At 36.1% G+C, this 20,243-nt stretch overlaps 1 protein-coding gene and 1 long non-coding RNA gene across 2 annotated transcripts; both read right to left on the minus strand.

Annotated features, from left to right (window-relative positions):
• Nucleotides 1-929: 929 nt before the first annotated feature.
• On the minus strand, nt 930-1,974 carry LOC136215829 (uncharacterized). Its single transcript, XR_010682838.1, has 2 exons — nt 1,808-1,974; nt 930-1,706 (listed from the first exon to the last, which is right to left on the minus strand). It is a non-coding gene; the product is annotated as an uncharacterized lncRNA (long non-coding RNA).
• A 4,568-nt stretch (nt 1,975-6,542) lies between these two features.
• LOC136211071 (probable inactive receptor kinase At1g48480) lies at nt 6,543-15,107 on the minus strand. The gene is made up of 4 exons (XM_066002593.1): nt 13,587-15,107; nt 10,197-10,291; nt 8,470-8,689; nt 6,543-7,554 (listed from the first exon to the last, which is right to left on the minus strand). The coding sequence occupies exons 1-4, from the start codon at nt 14,794-14,796 to the stop codon at nt 7,259-7,261; spliced, it is 1,821 nt and encodes a 606-aa protein (XP_065858665.1). The 5' UTR covers nt 14,797-15,107; the 3' UTR covers nt 6,543-7,258.
• Between the last annotated feature and the right edge of the window lie 5,136 nt (nt 15,108-20,243).

The raw sequence follows: 20,243 nt of genomic DNA on the forward strand, positions 1-20,243 counted from the left end.
TCAGAGATGCTTTGGATTCTGTGGAGGAACGAAGAGAGAAAGCTTACATGCGAATGGCAATGTACCGCAATAGAATCAAGAAATACCATGACAGAAGAATGCGAAAAGTAATAATCAACGAAAACGACTTGGTCTTGAAAAAAGCGGATAAAATAGAATCCAGAGATGGCAAAGGCAAGCTGGGCGTCAACTGGATCGGACCATACAAAGTATCCAAGAATCTGGGACCAGCCACTTTTGAAATAGAAGAAATGAGCGGAAAGAAGCTCCCGCGCACCTGGAATCTAGAGAATCTACGCCTATATAGAAAGGCCGAGTAGTTCGAGGAAATGACGAGTACTCTTTTTCCTTTTATGAGTTTTTCCCACTGGGTTTTCTGATAAAAGGTTTTAATGAGGCTTCGATCCCGCACAATTGGTGTACATATGTAATAAACTTTATCTCGTCATCAATAAAAGTTATTACATTCACTCAGTATGTTACAACAAAATGCGGATTCCTTACAAAAACACATAAATGTGTTGCCTCTTAAAGAAAGGCGGATGCATGATTACGCATCACTCGCAAAAAACCTTAGGGTTAAAATCAATAACACATAAATGTGTTGCCTCTTAAAGAAAGGCGGATGCATGATTACGCATCACTCGCAAAAAACCTTAGGGTTAAAATAAAAAACACATAAATGTGTTGCCTGTTAAAGAAAGGCGGATGCATGATTACGCATCACTCGCAAAACCTTATGATCAAAACTTATGATTATTTTCGAAAGAAGAATTATAAGTTAAGGCATAAAATTAAGCGAATAAACGAGTACTCAAAATTGCAAAAAGGGTCTGGCCACCCTAGTTATGAAGAAACACAAATATGGAGTCGGCAAAAAGACAAAGGGCACATATAAAGGGCAAAAAATTGACAATCACACACATATGAAAAGCAACAACCGAAAGAAAATATATATATCAGAACGGTTTGTTACATGGTTTTTACATACAAAAGTCCAAATATAAGTTAAGCTATGCTACAGCTTCCTCTCCTTCGCCCCTAATGCCCTCCTGGACTGTGGCGACTCCCTCATCTCCTCCGATAGGAGGATCTACTTCAAGCGAATCCTCAACCCTTGAATCGGTAACCGCTTCAGTAACCTCTTCGGCGAGAGGTACCTCTTGCACAGGCTGAGAAACGGCTTGGGGTGCCTCTCCTTCCGCGGGCTGAATAGGGATCTCGCAGCCAATCGGAGGATCCTGAAGACTCTTCCAATCTAAGAAGAGTACCTCATCCATATCAGCATCCTCGGCTTCCAGTTTATCCCACTCCCCAGTTAAATCCTTTTCAGGGATGGGAACTTTGGGGCGGTTAAGTACTAGACCCTGATGCCCGTGCTCATAAGCCGCATGAATCCGCTCCCCATACCAGTAGATGCGGGCGCCATCTTCAGCCAAAATCTCCTCAACCCTCTTCTTTTGGGCCTCATTGAAAGCAGCTAGGTCGTCGAGGGCTTTTTGCAGTTCATCGGACTTGGCCTGAAGGGATTTAAGGGCCTCCTCCTTCTCGCCCACGGCCTTCTGACAGGTGCCCTCTAGGACCTTCACCTTCCCTTGGACATCATCATAAAGCGACTTCTGAGTCGCCAATTCCGTACCAAGACTTTCCAACTCCTTGGCTCGCTCTGCATCCCTTCAGAGAATGCCCTCAGCGAAATTGATAATCTGCATATAACACGTCTCACAAATAAAAATGGGCGAATAAAAATATGCGGTTACAATGAACACAAGATATTTGAAAGCGAAAGGACAAAGCAATAATATACCTCTACAGAACGCTTCTCGATCCCCTCCACAGCAGTAGGGAGCGATACTTGCTCGCGCACACGGGAGGCAGAGGGAAGTCGCCCGAGGACATTGCATATGGAAGATACAATATCCTTGCAAGAGAAGTTCACAGCCAGGCCGAAAGTCCTAGTCCACCATCCGCTAATATCGGGGATTGGCTGAAAAAGCATAAAGAAAAATATCAAGAGAATGGCAGATAGCTCATGAGGAAAAAGTAGCAATACGAGAGGGAGTAGATCAAGATACCTCGTGAATGGGGGTACTGCTCTTTCCTTTAGATGAGGCGGATACAGGTGCGCCGCCAACAGTAAGGGACACATAAGTGTTCTTCTTTTTAGAACGAGAAGACTCTGTATCCGCACTTATCTTCCGCTTCCTGGTTAAAGGAAGATCCTCGGAGGCAGAAGCGGGACCTTGTGAAGCGGAAGCCCTAACCGGGGAAGCCGCCCCAATAGAAGGAATCGTCCCTCCAGAAGGATCCGCCCCTACAACGGAAGCGGTTTCCGTCATCCGCTTCTTTCTTCTCGCCAGGGCTTTGGCCTCCCGATCTGCAGCGATTTGAGATAAAGGATCACCCCTGCAAAGGGTTAAAGGAAACCATCAACTTGGAAATAAAAAGTACCTTGCACAAAAACGCGATAAGGAATATAGACAACACGATCCCCCTCGCGGTATGCAATCGCTACTCGGCTCCTTAGCATATGGAAGGCCTGATCGTATGTCCATACAAAAGGTGGAGTGCTCTTCAGGAACTTGATAACGGCGGATTCTTCCTGGCTGGGATACCCGAAGTTCAAACTCTTTACGTTGGGTCGGCTCCAACAACGAAGGAAGTTCAGGTTCTCCTCATTAAACTTGATGAAAAAGTAAGATCGATCCCACTCGCGGATCTTGTTCAGCTTCTCGTCAAAACCATAGTATCCGCTCTGGCGGATGAAAGTGAAATACCCCGCCGAGCTTTTGAAATGGTGGAGCTTGGAGAAGATTTTGGGCGAAAAGGGAACCTCCAAACAATCCGCCAAGAATTTGTCCAGAGTCAAATCGGCCCAGCCGTTAGGATGCAATTGCCCGGGCGCGATTCCGTAACCGCCTAGGACGGAAGCAATCTCATCCGCCAGCGGATAAGTGAAGCCGCAGATAATCTGGGCCACGAAAATAGTGAAGTACCCCTTTGGGTAATCGCCCGGTCCCCTATCCTCCCCAGGAATGATAATCTCGAGACCTCGGAGCCAGGGATAATGCTCCCGCAAATCATCGATTGTCTCTTGACAAACCAGACTTTCCGACCTGTCCTTCTTTGGTAACAAACGAGGGGTTGGGACAGGTGGCGGAATCAACTTTTTGGGGTCAAAACCTAAACCGTCGTCGGTTGTATTCGCCAGATGAAGGAAGTCGGCGGGATGAGAATTACACCCAGGAGAGCTGGTCGAAGCTTCCTCAACCATCTTTTCGACCTCGTTAGAGACCTCGCGGACATAATCGTCGTCAAACGGCGCGAAGTCGAGGTCTGACATGATCGATAAAAGGAAAACAGAAGCAAAAAGCCGAACAAGGAGCAAATGTGAAAAGAAAAACTTACATGAAAAAGACAACACAGTGAAGTGACGGGATTAAGAGGTCAACGCCGGAAAAGAAGTAACGGAATTAAAAGGTCGACGTCGGAGAAAACGAAAGAGGGGAAATGCACAAGTTCAAAACTTTGAAATAATCGGACAAAGACGAAGCGTCCCCTATAAAAAGACCCTAAAAGGGCTCTTACTAGACCAAGGGGGAGGCATGTGATAACCCGCGAAGTCCAAAACGGGTTATATTCATTTCGCAAGCCCAGCCCATATTAAAGCCCCATGAGCTAAGATTGGACGGGACCCGAATGAAGGAAGCGGGCGCAGCGAGTAAACCGCCCCGAATTCCTAAACGGAGCGCCAAGACTCCCACTCAGAACCACGTTCGTTGCCATGAAAACCACGAAAGGGACATGGCCTAAAAAGGGGTAACCGCCCTCAGAACGTGGCCCACTAAGGAGTAACCGCCCTCGGCGGTTACCCAAAAAACATCTATAAAAGGCCCTAAGAATAAGGGAGGAGGTACGTTCACATTTTTTCCCACAAAGCTATTGCTAAATTATAGACTCATTCTTACAAAAACTGACCTGATCGTCGGAGAAGTTTCCCGGAGATCCTGTCTCCGGTTTTGTTTTGCAGGTAACTCCGGCAAAGGATATCAAAGCGGATCCAGCAAGTTATCAGTACATTTTAAGAAGTTCAAAAACTAATAAATAGCAAGCTATATTCATATTAAAGTGTAAATTACACCCATAACTCCTAAATTTTACACTTACTTTTATTATATGTCTAGACTTCAAAACTGAATATTATGATTCATGGACTTTAAACTATACTAATATAATGATCCCTTATAATGTTGATTTCAAAAAAAAAAAAAACTAAGAATTAAAATTAGGAAAACGTACAAGAATAAACCTTGTAGTTACACCTGTTTTCGAACAACGCTCATGTAGTTTAAAAGTTTGCAAAATAGTACCTTGAGGTTTATTCCGTTAGCAAACACATACCAAATTGACTAACGGTGTATAAAGGAAAACGAGTTAATTTGGTCCTTATATTGATTTATTTTATAAATTAACCCTCTTATTATTTAATTATCACAAAAAACCCCAAAATAAAAAATAAAAATCAATTATACCATTTTTCCATCTCTTTTTAATTTTTTTTTTCTTCTTTCTCTCTCCTATTTGTTAATTTCTTTCTAAAATCATAGAGTTTCATCCGCTTTCACTACCTTTAGGTATATTTCAAGTATTTGTTAACGGGCTATGATTGCTCGGCTATTCCCTGGCCGGACTGATAGTGCAGTCAAGAATATTTCAAGTATATTTCACTACCTTTAGTTATTTAAACTATTTTTATTAATTTAGTATTTAAACTATTTTTATTAATTTGGATTATATTTTTTATTGGCAAATTTCAAATATGACTTTATTAATTTGGATTATATTTTTTTATTAGCAAATTCCAAATATGATTATGTAGTTTTATCAATTTACAAGTGAGTGTTTACGAGTTTTTTTTTTCTACTAAAAGAGGACTAGGGTGCCCATTTTGGCAAATTTAAGAACTTTTAGGTTAAACGCTGTCAAATTAGACTATTGATAACTTCAAATTAGAAAATTGCAAGAACTAAAATATGTCATGTTAAATATTTTACATACTAACAGCTCATAACAAGTTTACCAAATACTAATAATTAATTAACTAATAATAAACAGCTAACAGTAACAACAAACAACTAATTACGACAACTATCAGTTAGTAGCTGAACAAATAGGTCATTAGCCTTAACGTATAAAATGTTTTAAACATACCCTAATATTTCTAAGCACATATAATTTTAGTTATACGTTACCGAAAATTTAAAAAGTTTTATTTGACTGTTATTTAAATGTCACATAAGACATTCTAAATAATTTTATCGATAAACTAAAGCAGTTTGAATATTTTTTATTAATTATTTGTAGCTATATATTAGTAACACTTAAACATTTTCAACACTTTGACAAAAAGATTTGTTATTAACTTATATGCGACAGATGTAGTTGTTAGCATTTTAACAGAGTTTTTTTATAATTGTGTCAATAGCACACTAAATATCTTATACATAATTGATTCTTGGACGGTACGATCTAATAATTAAATAACAATTTTGTATATTATGGATAAATCTGCGTTAGAGCTAAAATTTATCTTACTTTAAAACTCTAAGGTTAAATTTGTATCATTTCATACATTATACGTAAATTTGCACTTTCCCTAAAATGTTATGATCAAACATTATCACAACTTTAAAAGAAATAAGAGGAAATAAAAGTGAATATATAATTAAGGCTAAACTTTGTAGAGTTTTAAAGAATTGAGTCATTGATCATTTATTTTTTTAAATTAAGTCTCTGAATTTTAATTTTAACACATTAAATCTCTCACTAATGGTTTTGTTAGCTAAAAAAATCATTAGTAAGTGATATAAGGCGAATATAAACTCATCACGTGGCATTTACGAAACCTGAACCACCATTTAAAAAAAGAGAACATGTGACGTCACCATAGTAAAACTGATCAATATGAATCCGTATCGAAAGCCTTGGCTCGAAAAGTCTTTTGACTTGTTCCCCGTGAATCACAACCTTAGTGAACTTAAAGGATGACCCCGATATCCGAATGCACGTTCACCTACCAACAGGTGACAGGTTGCACATTCCACTTCTAAACTCATAATCGTCTTCTACAGCTTGATCACAGTATAAATACAGTAAGCACATTTCAATATACACTAATTTATTCATTTAACAACCTCCCTTGACCTTATTTGTGCCCAAATACTACAGGTTTACCAGTGGATTTACAAGATTTGACCACATTAATAAGAAATCAATGTTTAAAAATTAAAAATTAGAAATTTCATTCTTAAAACTAAAAAAATTCAAAGATTAATTATACGTTTTGACATTTATTTAATTAATCATCTTAATATTTTCAAAATATAATAAATAATTAAATTAAAAAAATTGTAAATTTTGAATTCTAAAAGGTCCATAAATAACATTGTTTCTTAAACTTTTTCCCAACAAAAAAAAAAGAATTCTATATACAAACTAATACATAAAAATGACTAATAGAAAATTGGTTATAGTAACTAATGTCATGTACAAATATCTTATATTAGCTAATTTATATTATAACCATTAAATTTATGCTTATTAACAGTAACTGTTCAAATTTATTTAGTTAGTCAGTATCGGTCACTGACGAGGTGAACACCACACGGAAATCCAAGTTTAGAAATGGTAGAACCATTTCTCATCGTGGTCTCCACCGCGTTCCATTAACAACACTAAACCCTATAAATTAAGGGATTACAAGCCCTACATCTACTTTACAACCTCACAAAAGCCTATTACAACGAAGCAAATATGCCCAATTCACTTTTGAGACTGTTCCCCAACACCAGTTGCAACCCACACTTTTGAAAAACTTTCGGGAGAACCCGATCATTCCCTAAAACCCTTCTAGATTGCGTCATGTGGTGTTACATGAGATTTTGCGTCACATGATGCAATCTCAAAGAAGTCTTGGAAGAATTTGATCCTCCCTAAAACCGCACTACTTTTACCCATCTCCAATCGTAGAATGGCATGAATTGTAGCCGGTTCTATGGATGATTTCCTCCTTTTCATGTATCCTCAAAAATGATTAGCAATGCCATATCCATGCTAACATGACCTTACTAACAGTAACGGATTCAAGATTCACTGTTGGAGTTTCCTGTTAGGATGACTCTTCTTTTTTCACATTAACATTGCTTTCATCTACCTCACTAACACTAAGGGATTCAAGATTCACTGTTGGAGTTTCCTGTTAGGACGACTCTTCTTTTTTCACATTAACATCAGTTTCATCTATTTGTGAGCTAGAACAGCAGAGCATTTCAATTCGGGATATTACCTCGGACATTGAAGGGCGGTTATCAGGATTCTGAGCAGTACAATTGAATGCTAACTCCAAAAGCTGAAGCATAAGTTCCTCTAAGTTCCCATATTGAAGGAGCTCAACATCAAATACTTCTGAAGTCCATTCATCGTTCACTGCAGATAACATCCATCTTGGAAGGTCTAATCTTTCATCTTTCAAGTGGGATCCGTTGGGATCCTTTCCTGTAAATAAGGATGAAAATTATCGAGTTAGTATCAAATGAGTCAATTTTAGCCCAACTCAAAAGAAATGGTGTCATAATTGTATTAACTTAATCGGGTTAGTGTCAGATCTTATATTATATTTTTGGATCATACGTAATTTTACTATGTATCTATGTTAATGGTCACATATTAAAATACAGCAGGATATAGTAATACTTCTAAATATTTTATGTCATTTTTGGATTAATAAGTTAACCACGATCATCTAGAAGTCTAATAATATTCATGTAATGTGTTTACAAGTCACATATAATTTTACTATATCGATTAAGAATGACATGTAAAAACATGGGAGGTTCGAGTCATGTTTGCAGAAAATAATTGTAATACAAATTTAGCTCAATGATTATTAGAGGAGAGAAATTTAACCTCCCGGCACAAAACAATGCAATCTTTAAGATTAACATTTACCAAACAGTGCAATTTCAAGCCTTATTAACAAAAGATGAGCTTTTTTCAAATGCAATTTTATGTACTGGCCAACCTCCAACCTCCAGCCATTCTACTCACCCAATAAGATTCAAATGCACATGCATCGTGGCTCCATTAACAACTATGATTAATAAGGCTAGAAATCGTACCGTAATTAAGATTGCGTTTTTTTTATGTGGAGGCTAAATCTCTCTACCTTAATAACTATAAGACTAAATTTGTACCTTATCTCGTAATTATTACTTTTATTAATTAAGTTGTCATGTACAAAAATGAGAGAATATGTTAAATATTTTAATTATTCGTGTCATTTTTTAGTTAGCATGTCAATAGTAATCCAACTCAAAAATTTATGTGTCCATCCCACAACGACCTATTACCTACTAAGCTAGACTCAAACAAGATAATTACCGGGCCCCTATGTAATTTTATCACCCGTACCTGTAAGCAATTCAAAGAACAGTACACCATAGCTGTATACATCGGCTTTCTGTGATATTTCATTAGTAAAAGTCACCTCTGGTGCACGATAGCCATCAAAGCGTTTAGGAGTGACAGGGTCAGTGAATCGGACAACTCCATAATCAGAGACACGAGCTTCAAAGGTTGAAGTAAGGAGTACATTTGATGACTTGATATTTCCATGAGATGTCGAAGGGTCCTGCGAGTAGGATTTCAAAATGAATCATCGTATCATAATCGTGTCATATGTTAAGAATAAAGTCCAGTTTTTGGAAAAGTGCAGATTTACTAAAATTTTATCACTAACGCATAGTTATTAAAGGCGCGCCTCAGCTAAGGCTCGAGTTGCGCCTGCGCCAAGGCTCCAGGACCCCCTTGCGCCTTAGTGCGCCTTTAATAACTATGCACTAACGTTTTCAAAGAAGATAAACTTTACTCCGAGCTAACATAAAATGTAAACCGGCTAGCTTGGCCGTTATTTAACTATCGGAATAAAGATATATCTGCCCCTGTGGTATCCAAAATCGTGTCATTTACCATGTGGTATCATTTCGTAACATTTGCCTCCTGATCTATATTTCTATAGATGACATTTTACCCATTTTGAATGAAAATTTAATTGATTTGTTAATTCTTACCATATGACACAATTTTGGACATGTGGTATGTATATCTGAAAATTGTTTTTGATTTTTTTTCCCGTACAGACTTAATATGCGGATAAATTAAGTATACATGGAGAAAAAAAAAAACAATTGCTATCCACATGTAATAAATCATGCCATGTGAATACCTCAGGGGCGAAATGGGTTAAATGTCATTTATGCAAATACCTCAGGGACGAAATGTTACCACGGAGAGGAAATGACGAGATTTTGGATATCAGAGGGGCCAAATAGGGGTTTAATCCTCTAATTGTCACATCAGACTTGAAAAGAAAAATGGTCTAAAATATTTACTATGTTAGTAATAGAGTTAGAAACAATAATAGTCAAACCAGTTCGTTTAAATTTTCAGTTAGATTGGAATAAAATTGGTCTTGCTTGGAAATGTTAGGCATAAAATTTTACCATTTCGTATGTTAGAAGATGAAGGTAAATTTGGACATAATCTCTATAAAATATAAATGATATAAAAATAAGGCTTAATCCATCATTTGCCCCTTGAATTTGTCCAAAAAGCTTGATTGACCCCTGAACTTTCAAAGTGTCCCAATAGTCCTCTCAACTTGCATAAAATGTTCAGTCAGTCCTCTGAACTTGCGTAAAATGTAATCATTTGATCACTTGATTGTAAAAAAGTAAGTTAAATGCGGAAGATGTATTGCATGCATCTTAAAAAAAAGTAAAACGACCAAGATCGGTATTCGGTCCTAATATTAGAGAAGGCAAGTTTTATAAATGAGCAAGTAATAACATGTATTTTTGAATTATGTAATAACATTCTAAGATGCGTGGAATACATCTTTCGCATTACTTTTTTGCAATCAAGTGATCAAATGATTACATTTTACGCAAGTTCAGAGAACTGACCGAACATTTTATGCAAGTTGAGGGGGCTATTGGGACACTTTGAAAGTTCAGGGGACCAATCAAGTTTTTTGGACAAGTTCGGGGGGCAAATGATGTATTAAGCCTAAAAATAATAATCATCTCAATTGAATGGTCTGTAAATCGTATTTTTATGTCAGAAATTTACGGTTTTACCTGAGAGTGAAGGTGTGCAATTGCTCTAGCAGCTCCAAGGGCAATGTCAGTCCTGATATCCCAATTCAATGAAGTTCTACTAGCACCTCTGTTTTCTGCAGTTGATGCAAAATGCCATGAGAAATAGATCATTTTTTAGTTGACCTAAAATTGGTAAGAATTGTTTTTTTTTTCGGATTAAGATTGATCTGTTAACCTCAAAATGATACGGATATATAAAACTATTTATTATATCTTAAAATTTTAAATATTACAATGAACAGAAGTAGTAAAGGCACATGTAACCTATAAACACAACATGAAAAATACATCCAACCCTGAACGGAACATGAATCTTCCATATTTTTATATATAATCCTAAATAAATATACTTTAGGAATTCGTTAAATAAGTTTTGGGTTAAAATATTGAATCGGTCAGCATTAATTTACTAAATGAAAATAATATGAATATCTAAAATTACTATTTTATTCTCTCATATTTTTAAATTGTATAAATAATTTTAGTTCATCCATAAAGTTCATGTTAGCTTAATCAATAGTGTTTATATAGATCCTGACTGACCAAATGAATTTGGTTAGTCACCGTTAGTCTAGACTTATTAGACGGTGACTTGGGATCCAATGTGAACACTATTGTTAGCTTAATTAGTTAGTTAATACAGCTTTAATAGTTTATTGTTCTATCTCATTACAGCCCATCACTTGTAGCCTCTAAATACCAATCAAAGTAAGCTGTTTTAGCTATGATGAACTAAACAAAGTGATTCTATCTCATTTTCTTTCTGTTACATTTTCTATGACCTTTGAATTTCAAAACAAGTCTGGAATTTGCTCTTTATTAATATAAAAAAGGCTTAATACCTTTCCGGCCCCCAAGTTGTCCCAATACTGCAATTGACCCTCGAACTTAGACTTGTGACAACTAACCTCCTCAACTTGCTTATTTCGAACAAATAACCCCTCAAATAGGTTATTTCGGGAGTTTTTTTGTACTTTACTTAATATATCACTAGATTAGTTAGATGTAGAAACTGATAATTTGAAATTTTTTATTTCTGATGTAATATTATGTTGGGTTAGGGGTTATTTGTTCTAAATAAGCAACTTAAGGAGTTATTTGTTCCAATTGAGCAATTCGAGGGGTTATTTGTTCCAAATAAGCAAGTTGAGAGGTTAGTTGTCAGAAGTCTAAGTTCGGGGGGTCAGTTGCATTATTGGGACAACTTAACGAGGCTAGGAAAGTATTAAGTCTATAAAAAACTATTTTATCATTTAAAAAGTCAAAATGAAAAATCCCAAGAATTCAAGTTGTTTAGAATCACATTTCTTATGGGATCGTTGTTTTTTATTTTCCAAATTACTATTTTTTAAGTTTTCTTTCTCTAAATAACCATTTTTTCTCTCTTAACCAAATAATACCTAAATGCCTAAATGACCTCAAAGTAAAAAAGTTCAAAATTTCAAATTACATAAAATTCATTTTCATCCGCTTTATAATGGAGAATTACCCAATATTGGAATGATCACTTTGGTCAACAGTAAAAGAAGATTTTATGTTAATAAAAGGCAAATTTCAGAAGCTTTCAGAAGTTCAAGAGCAATAAGAAAGTAAGGGTAAAGTTGAGAAGCCATGGTGTAACTTACCAATCATTGACCAAAACCATACGCAACCCCCTAAACTTGTCACTTTTGGTCATTTTGTCCCCTGAACTTACGGGACGATCTATTTCCCCTTCAACTATTTAAAAGTGGTATTAGCAATCCCTTATTTTCATTATAACGGAACAATCATAACATGTTCTTGTAAGCACCAAGACCATAATAAAAAGGGTTGTGCACTACTAAAACAAGCTGCAAATGAGATTAGTATACACAGTACACAAGTTCTCTTGTAAAAATTGCATATAGGATTGTGCACTACTAAAACAAGCTGCAAGCAGGTTGGTTCCAATACTTCCATGAACACGTGTACTAATGTTGGAACTTCATCTTGTTTCCGTTATAATGAAAATAGGGGGTTACTAATACTACTTTTAAATAGTTGAAGGGGCAAATAAGTCGTTCTATGAGTTCAGGGGGCAAAATGACCAAAATTGACAAGTATGGAGTTGCATATAGTTTAGGCCCCAATCATTCTTTCAAGAGCCGTAAGAAATAAGAAAGTAAGGTCAAAGTTGAGAGGCCATGGTGTAACTTACCCATCGTTCTTAATCTTAATATAGATATACATGTGTTCACGTTAAGAAAATGACATGAACCCGATTGGGACTCGATTATGACATGAATTCTTTTAGATTGCGTTAGGGTTTTACTCCTTGAACGCTAACTCATAACCAACACAACACAAACACGACCAACTTACAGGAATTGCTACCCTTAATTTAAAGAAAGAACATCAAGTATGGCAAATTGACAACAGAAGAAGACAGGAGATGCTTACCATGTAAAAAAAAGCAAATAAGCGTCCTATAGGCATGTAATCATGAACAAGAAGTCTTTCATCCTTGCTATCATAATAAGCTCTCAAAGGGCGGCCCGGTGCATTATAGGTCCCCGGACACGGGTGCGGACGCGGGTGCGGACACGGCAATTTTTATATAATTAATTATATATATATTAGATATAAAAATATATAAAAAACATGCTAAATCACAAATCGGAATCGTGATGTTAGGAGAAGAACCCACGAGAAGAATCGCAGCGCATGAGAAGGAAGAACCCAGGAGAGAAGAAATTGTTTCTGATTATTCCCAAACAAAAACAAAATCGTGATGTTAGGAGAACTGCGATGTACGCAGCACAGGGGTTGAAATCGTGATTTGCGCAGGAAGGAGAGAAGACCTAATTCTAATTCGTGCGATAGAGATTATAATTTAGGATTTTTGACAAATTGCATAATTGATCCTTAAATTTTATAAAAAAATTTAAAAAAACCCTAATTTTTAACTTTTTTTTACCCCAGCAGTGTCCCCATCCGTGTCCCCCGTGTCCCCGAGTCCGGCGAGTCCGACTCGGCCACGGCGACCCCGGGGAAGAGTCCGTGCTTCATAGCCGCTAAGCGAGGGTCCGGGGAGGGGTCCGACCACAAGGATGTATAAGGGGCAACCTTTCCCCTGCCAAATTTTTTTTTGGCAAGAGGCCGTTCCTACGACTCGAACCGGTGACCTCTCAGTCACACGACAACAACAACGTGTGACCCGCTAACACCGAACACAACAAGAAAACACGACACGATTGACTCCATTATGACATGAAAATGTTTGGGCTGGATTAGAATTCTACTCATTGAACACTAATTCATAGCCGACATATTACGAACACACGAACCACTTAAATGAAAGAACAACAATTATGGAAAGTTGACAACATAGAGACAGGAAATGCTTACCATGTAAAACACCATATAAGCTTTCCATTGGCATGTAATCATAAACGAGAAGTCTTTCATCCTTGCTATAGTAATAAGCTCTTAAGGGGAACAAATTCTCATGATTTATCTTCTCAATTCCCTCAACCATCTCTAAAAATCTATTCTCTGTAAAATCAAAATTCTTGACTCTTTTCACAACCATTGTAATTCCCATCTCTAAAGAAGCCTTGTAAGTTGTCCCAACAGTCCCTTTCCCAAGCACCTCTGCAGAAGCTCTCAACAAATCCTCCAAATTGAACTCCAAAACACCACTCTTACCTTCATGTTTAGCAGCCCTCAAAATTCGTGGTTCACCAGAACCAGTGGTTGCTTCTTCAATATCAACATCAGCCACTCCCTCTTCCATGGAAATCTCACTTTGGTATAGATCCTCACTAGCATCTTTAACCCCTCCTTGTTTAATCCTCTTTTTTTGACACAAACATCCAATAAAACAGCTAATCACAATCCCAACAATAGCTCCACCAGACAATTTCTCATTATCCCCAATCGAACTACCATTGCAGAGTAACAAGGGTTTCCCACAAAGAGAATTGCCTTCAAACGAATTCACAGGGTTACTAGATAGCCTTTCAGGAATAGAACCACTTAACTTGTTAAATGAAACATTGAATTTATTAAGAGATCCCAAATTCAGATCAGGAATTGAACCATTGAGCTGGTTCCGATCTAAACATAGAGTTGCTAACCTCCTCAATTTGTTAAAATTGGGTGAAATGACACCACTGAAGTTATTAAAACCCAGATTAAGCCTAACCAGATTCTGCAAATTGAACAAAAATTCAGGAATTTCCCCAGCAAATAAGTTCCCCTGCAAGTATAAATTGCGTAAAGAAGCTAGATTACCAATTTCAGCAGGGATTGGACCAGAGAAGTCGTTGAACTGGAGAGACAAAGTTCGCAGCTCTGTCAGATTTCCAATAACTACAGGAAGCTTCCCAGAGAGAGACATACCAGGGAGGCGTAACTCGACGACTCTGTTTGCTTGACAAGTAACACCGGTCCAATTGCAGGGGGTTTCGTCGGAAATGTTCCATAGGAGGAGGAATCGACCGCCGATTGCTGCGCGTAGAGCTAAAAGGGAAGTTGTATCTGGTGCTAGATCTGAGTGGACAATGGAGGAAGTACTCAGTAAGAAGATGATGGAAAGAAAACAGAATAGTTTCATTTTCTGGTTGAATTGAAGGTATCAAATAAGAAAACTAACTGGTACTTGTTGATGATGGTGATCTTCAATGTTGATGGAAAGAAATAAAAAAGGTCAACGTCAGTTTTGACTTTGAATGTATTGGCTCAAATGGAAGCGGGATTATGAATTCTTGCAGAGCATAGTATATGCAACGGGAAAGGGGAAGGAATTTTCCGTTTGTGTCTTGAATCCGCTCCGACGAGGATGGAGATGCGACTGAGAATTTAAAGTTCGATGTTTGGCGGCGAATAAGACAGGGAAAGTCTTCCTATAGCCATATCTGAAATTATTGTATATTTTTAATTATTCTTTCAGAGAAAAATAATTGTTTTATTCACAGTGCAGCTTAATAAATCATTTGGCATCTCAGCTTGTCCAAAAACCTTTTCAAAAAAAAAAAAAAAAAATATTGTCCAAAAACTTAATTCACCTTCTAAATTTTGAAAGTCTCTAATTGCCTCCTTAATTAATATAAAATACTCGATTAATCGTCTGAAGTTGCATAAAATGTAATCAATTTATCATTCGGTTGTAAAAAAAAATAAGTTAAATGCCGAAAGACTATTCGGAAAGACTACTCTCCCCTTCACCTTTAGCTAGCTAAATTTGAACGTATGGTAAATTACACCTATGGCCATTGAAATTTAAATTTTAACGGTATGATCATTGAACTTTATACTTTTTAATATCGGTGGTCACTCAACTTTAACTAACTCCTTAAAAGGAAAATATTCAAAAATTAAAGTTGTTCAGAACGATATTTACCATGAAACCACATTTTTTTATTTATCAAAATCACATTTGTTGGAACTTTCTCTCTCTAAAAATTCACTCACCCTCTTAACCAAACTACAAAAAAAAAAAAAAAAAATTCAAGAATTAAAATTACTTAAATATCATTAACTCTTCGAATTTTTTATTTTGAGACCGTCAATGTTCGTTTTGAGGCGTTGAGTGACTACCAATATTAAAAAGTATAAAATTCAATAGATATAAGATTGCGAATGGAAGTTCAGTAAAAATAATATTAAAATGAGTAAAGTTCAGTGGTCATGGATATAATTTACCCTTTGAACCTTTTCTAATGAAAAAATAAACATAATTTGTGCAAATAATTTTATTGAAATGAGAAGGTAACCAGTAAGGCTCTGTTCTTTATTATTTAATTTCAATAACAATCAGTTCAGTTTAATTCAGTTTAGTAGCAATCAGTTCAATTCAGTTTAGTAGCAATCAATCCAGTTCAGTTCAGTTCAATTCAGTTCAGTTCAGTTCAACATTCAGTTTCAGCATTCAGTTTGAGCGTTCAGTAATTTATCATTATTTATTATAATATAATTATAATAATTATTTATATATAATTTATTATTATTATGTACCTATCATTTATCATTATTATTATTATTATTGGGTTAGACTATGCTTATTTTGTTTTTGATAAAGTAAGCCTTACTTTGTTTTTTTACCATTGGATGGTGATGAACTTTGACAAAGTAAAGCTTACTTTATCAAAAACAAAGTAAGCATAGTCTAACCCAATAATAATAATAATAATGATAGATAAATAATAATAATAAAGTAAGCTCATCCAATGGTAGAAAAAACAAAGTAAAGTTTACTTTGTCAAAGTTTTTCACCATTGGATGGTGATGAACTTTGACAAAGTAAGCTCATCCAATGGTAGAAAAAACAAAGTAAAGTTTACTTTGTCAAAAACAAAGTAAGCATAGAAGGCACATATTATTATTTATCTATAAATTAGATAAAAGTCAAGAAATAGTAGTTTATTAAAATATACATTGTTTAATAAAAAAAATTAAAGTATGCATCCATATTTGAAAATTAGGAATTGCATCTTTTTTTCCTTCAATTATTAATGGACAAAACTAGATTTATAGAGTAGGCTTTACAATTAATTGTAGAGTTAAGGTGTAAAAATACCCCTAACGTCTTGGGTCATGATCAATTTTACTCCTAATGTCTAAAATAGTACAATTTTACCCCTAACATTGGTAGCCAAGAGTAATTTTACCCGTAATGTTGATAATTTGGGTCAATTTCATATTTATATATAATATAAAACTGTAACGATGGAGCTGAGGTGTCACTTCCTCCTTTTTTACTGATAAAAAATATAATATAATATATTAATTTTAATTATATTATTATATTTATTTATAAAAATATTATTTTATCTGTACTATATCTAAGAGTTCTACATAATTTAAATTAATCCCTAAAATCTCTTTAATTCTCTGCATATCTATATATAATAGTATAAAACAGTAACGATGGAGCTGAGGTGTCACTTCCTTCTTTTTTACTGATAAAAAATATAATATAATATATAATATATTAATTTTAATTATATTATTATATTTATATATAAAAAGATTATATAAAGTAAATGTGAAAATAAAATAATAATATTTAATTTATATAGCACCTTTATATCATTAATTGTAATTATTAGATTATATTTTTGTTAATATTTATATGTTAAGATGAATCCGTGCATCGCACGGGCCAAAAACTAGTGCTATTATAACACACATATATTTTTGTTCATTATTCTGCACAAATTGTATATCAATTCGTTCTAAAAAAAATTTAATGTTTTTATAATTTAATAATAGAATTGAAGATTGATATTGATAAATTCGGCGAATTTTTTTAATTTTTTTTGTCCAATTCATAGAAAAGACAATATTTATGTATATTTTTATTTTTTTCATATCCCAACATATATTTGTGATCTGTTACCGATAAAATGGCGCACATGTGAAGTATATATGACAAGATTCATAACCGAGAAGACGGTTTGTGTTTACATGTAATTTGTGTTTTTAATTTAAATTACACTCATTTTTATTTAATTTCATAAGATTTTATCGAGCCGGGCTTTTATTTAATATTCAATTTAGTTTTATCTTTAATAATATATTTATTCATTATTGATATTATTATTATTAGAGCCATTATTATTATTATAAGCTTATTAAAAAAGGAATTTCATTTTAAACACACGCGAAAAGCTCTCTCTTGCGATGAAGGAGCGTTTGCATGACCGGGCAAGGGAACGGCTGAGGGAGAGGGCGGCGCTGGGCGGAGGATTGGTGTGGTCGGTGTCGGGCAAGCCGGATCCGGAGGTGGGGAAGGTCGGCGGCGTGGATCTGGGGCCGGAGGGGGTGATGGAGGTGGAAGGAAGGGGATCGGCGGTTGAGGGGATGGGGGAGATCTGCGGGATCAAATCTGTGGAAGGAGATTCCCGGTTTTCTGATCGGCTGGGGACGGTTCGGTCGTCCAGGGGGAAAGCGGGGTGGGGGCGGAAGGATTTGTGATGGGGAAGGAGATGGGAGCAGACGGTAGGCAGGGGGTGGAGGGCGTTGCGATAGGCGAAAGAGGTAGGCAGGGGGGCGAGAGCTACGCCCAGGGGGTGTGCAGCGCTTGGGCGGATGGCGCGACAGGGGTCTCGGCGGTGGGCGCTGGCGGTAGGCAGGGGTGTGCGGCGGCGTCCAAACCCTTTTTGGATTTCAGAATGGTTTCCAATGTATCAGAAGAGAGTTTGGGTGTTAGGACTGAGGTTCCCAGGCAGGTTTTTTCAAGTCCAAGGCCAAATGGCAATGTTTGAATATTAAAAGCGCCGAGCATTGTTTTGGAAAAACTTCATGGAAAGATACGGTCATGGGAGTTGTTGAGGAGGAGCCATCAGTAAGCAAAGATCTAATGATGGAGGATTTGGAAGATGTTTTTTCTGACTCGGATGTGGAGGATGGCGAACAGGATGATCCTTTATGTCCGGTGATTAGGCTAACTTCGGCTGATAAACGGACCCTGCAGGCTAAATGGAAGTTGTCTTTAATAGTGACGGTTTTAGTTTTAACTATTTTGCTCAGAGAATCCAAGCGCAGTGGGCTAAAAAAGGGAAAGTCAGTATCACTGATTTGGAGAATGATTATTATGTAATTAAATTTACACAAGCTGAAGACTATAATGCTGTGATCAACGGGGGCCCATATATTATTTCTAATCATGTTCTGACCTTAAGGCCATGGGTCCCTAATTTTAATCCTAATGATTGCTCGGTGAATAGAATCTTGACTTGGGTGAGATTCCCGGGCCTCCCAATCGAGTATTATAACGAAATTTTCCTTAAAAAGATTGGTGCGCTTGTAGGTAAAGTTCATCATGTGGATAAAACCATTATTGGGGCAGTTAGAGGTAAGTTTGCAAGAGTTTGCATTGACATTGACCTTGCTAAACCCATTTTGTCCAAATTCTGCTTGCAACATACAGTTTATTTTATTGAGTATGAAGGAATTCATAACATTTGTTATGAGTGTGGTATGTTTGGTCATACTTATGAGGGTTGTTCTAAGAGAAAGAAGGTGGTGGAAGAGGTAGTTGAAGCTGTTAAGGTTAGAGAAAAGGGTATCCAAGGGGATGGGAGGAATTTCGGCCCCTGGGTGGTCGCTAAGAGGTCTGGGAGATGAAGGACACGTGCTCCAATTGTTCAGAATCGTCCTCCTGGAATAAATAATGATACTTTTCTGATCCAAAATTGTTGGAAATTAGGCTAAGGTATAGCAGCGGAAATATAAAAATTTTAACCTATTTCCATTAACCCTAGGATTCGTTAATCGTTATTTCATATAAAGAGGGATAAGAAGAATTACCTTTTGATGATCAATCTACCGTTGTTAATGAAGTGCCCACAACTCTTCTCCGAGTTCCCAAGCACAAAATAAAACACAGGAAGATTAAGTTAGAATCAACCGTTGAATAGCAACCAAAGTAGATTGCCTCTAATTAATCAACACAAGATCAAGGATAAAAGAAATAGATGAAATCAATTGATCGGAAGGAAGCCGTGGGAAATCTCATCCTCAAACTGGGGGTCGAAATTCTCTCTCTTGCTCTTAGGGATGGATTTCGAAAATCACTTAGGGTTAGCCTTAGTGTGTTGGCCGAAATTCCTATACAGGGGGGGTATTTATAATCTCTTGTATCTAATCCCTAGTTAGATAGAATTAGGTTACTGAATAGGAATTCAATTCGGAATAGAATTCCTAATTATTATCTCATTATATATCTTAATATATTAAGGATAATAATAATAACCTTATTGGATAATAATAGGAGTATTATAATCTAATTAAAACTCCTAACTTATTTATCTTTTAATTAATTTAATTCATAATCCTAATCTAATTAGGATTGATTAAAATCAAATTAATCATTCATGTACCATACATGAATTTCGACCCCCCTTATGGTGCATGGGCCTCATTGGGCTCAATTGGGCTTCCATCAATTAATTTACATCTATCTCTCTTTTAGGTTCCAAGTCTTATGTGTGACCCATTAGGTTCCTATTACTACTGGCCGTATGCAACTATTAAATTAATTTTCAAAGAATTATATTT

The sequence above is a fragment of the Euphorbia lathyris genome, chromosome 1 (assembly GCF_963576675.1).
Source record: "Euphorbia lathyris chromosome 1, ddEupLath1.1, whole genome shotgun sequence".
In the NCBI taxonomy this organism is placed as follows: Eukaryota; Viridiplantae; Streptophyta; class Magnoliopsida; order Malpighiales; family Euphorbiaceae; genus Euphorbia; species Euphorbia lathyris.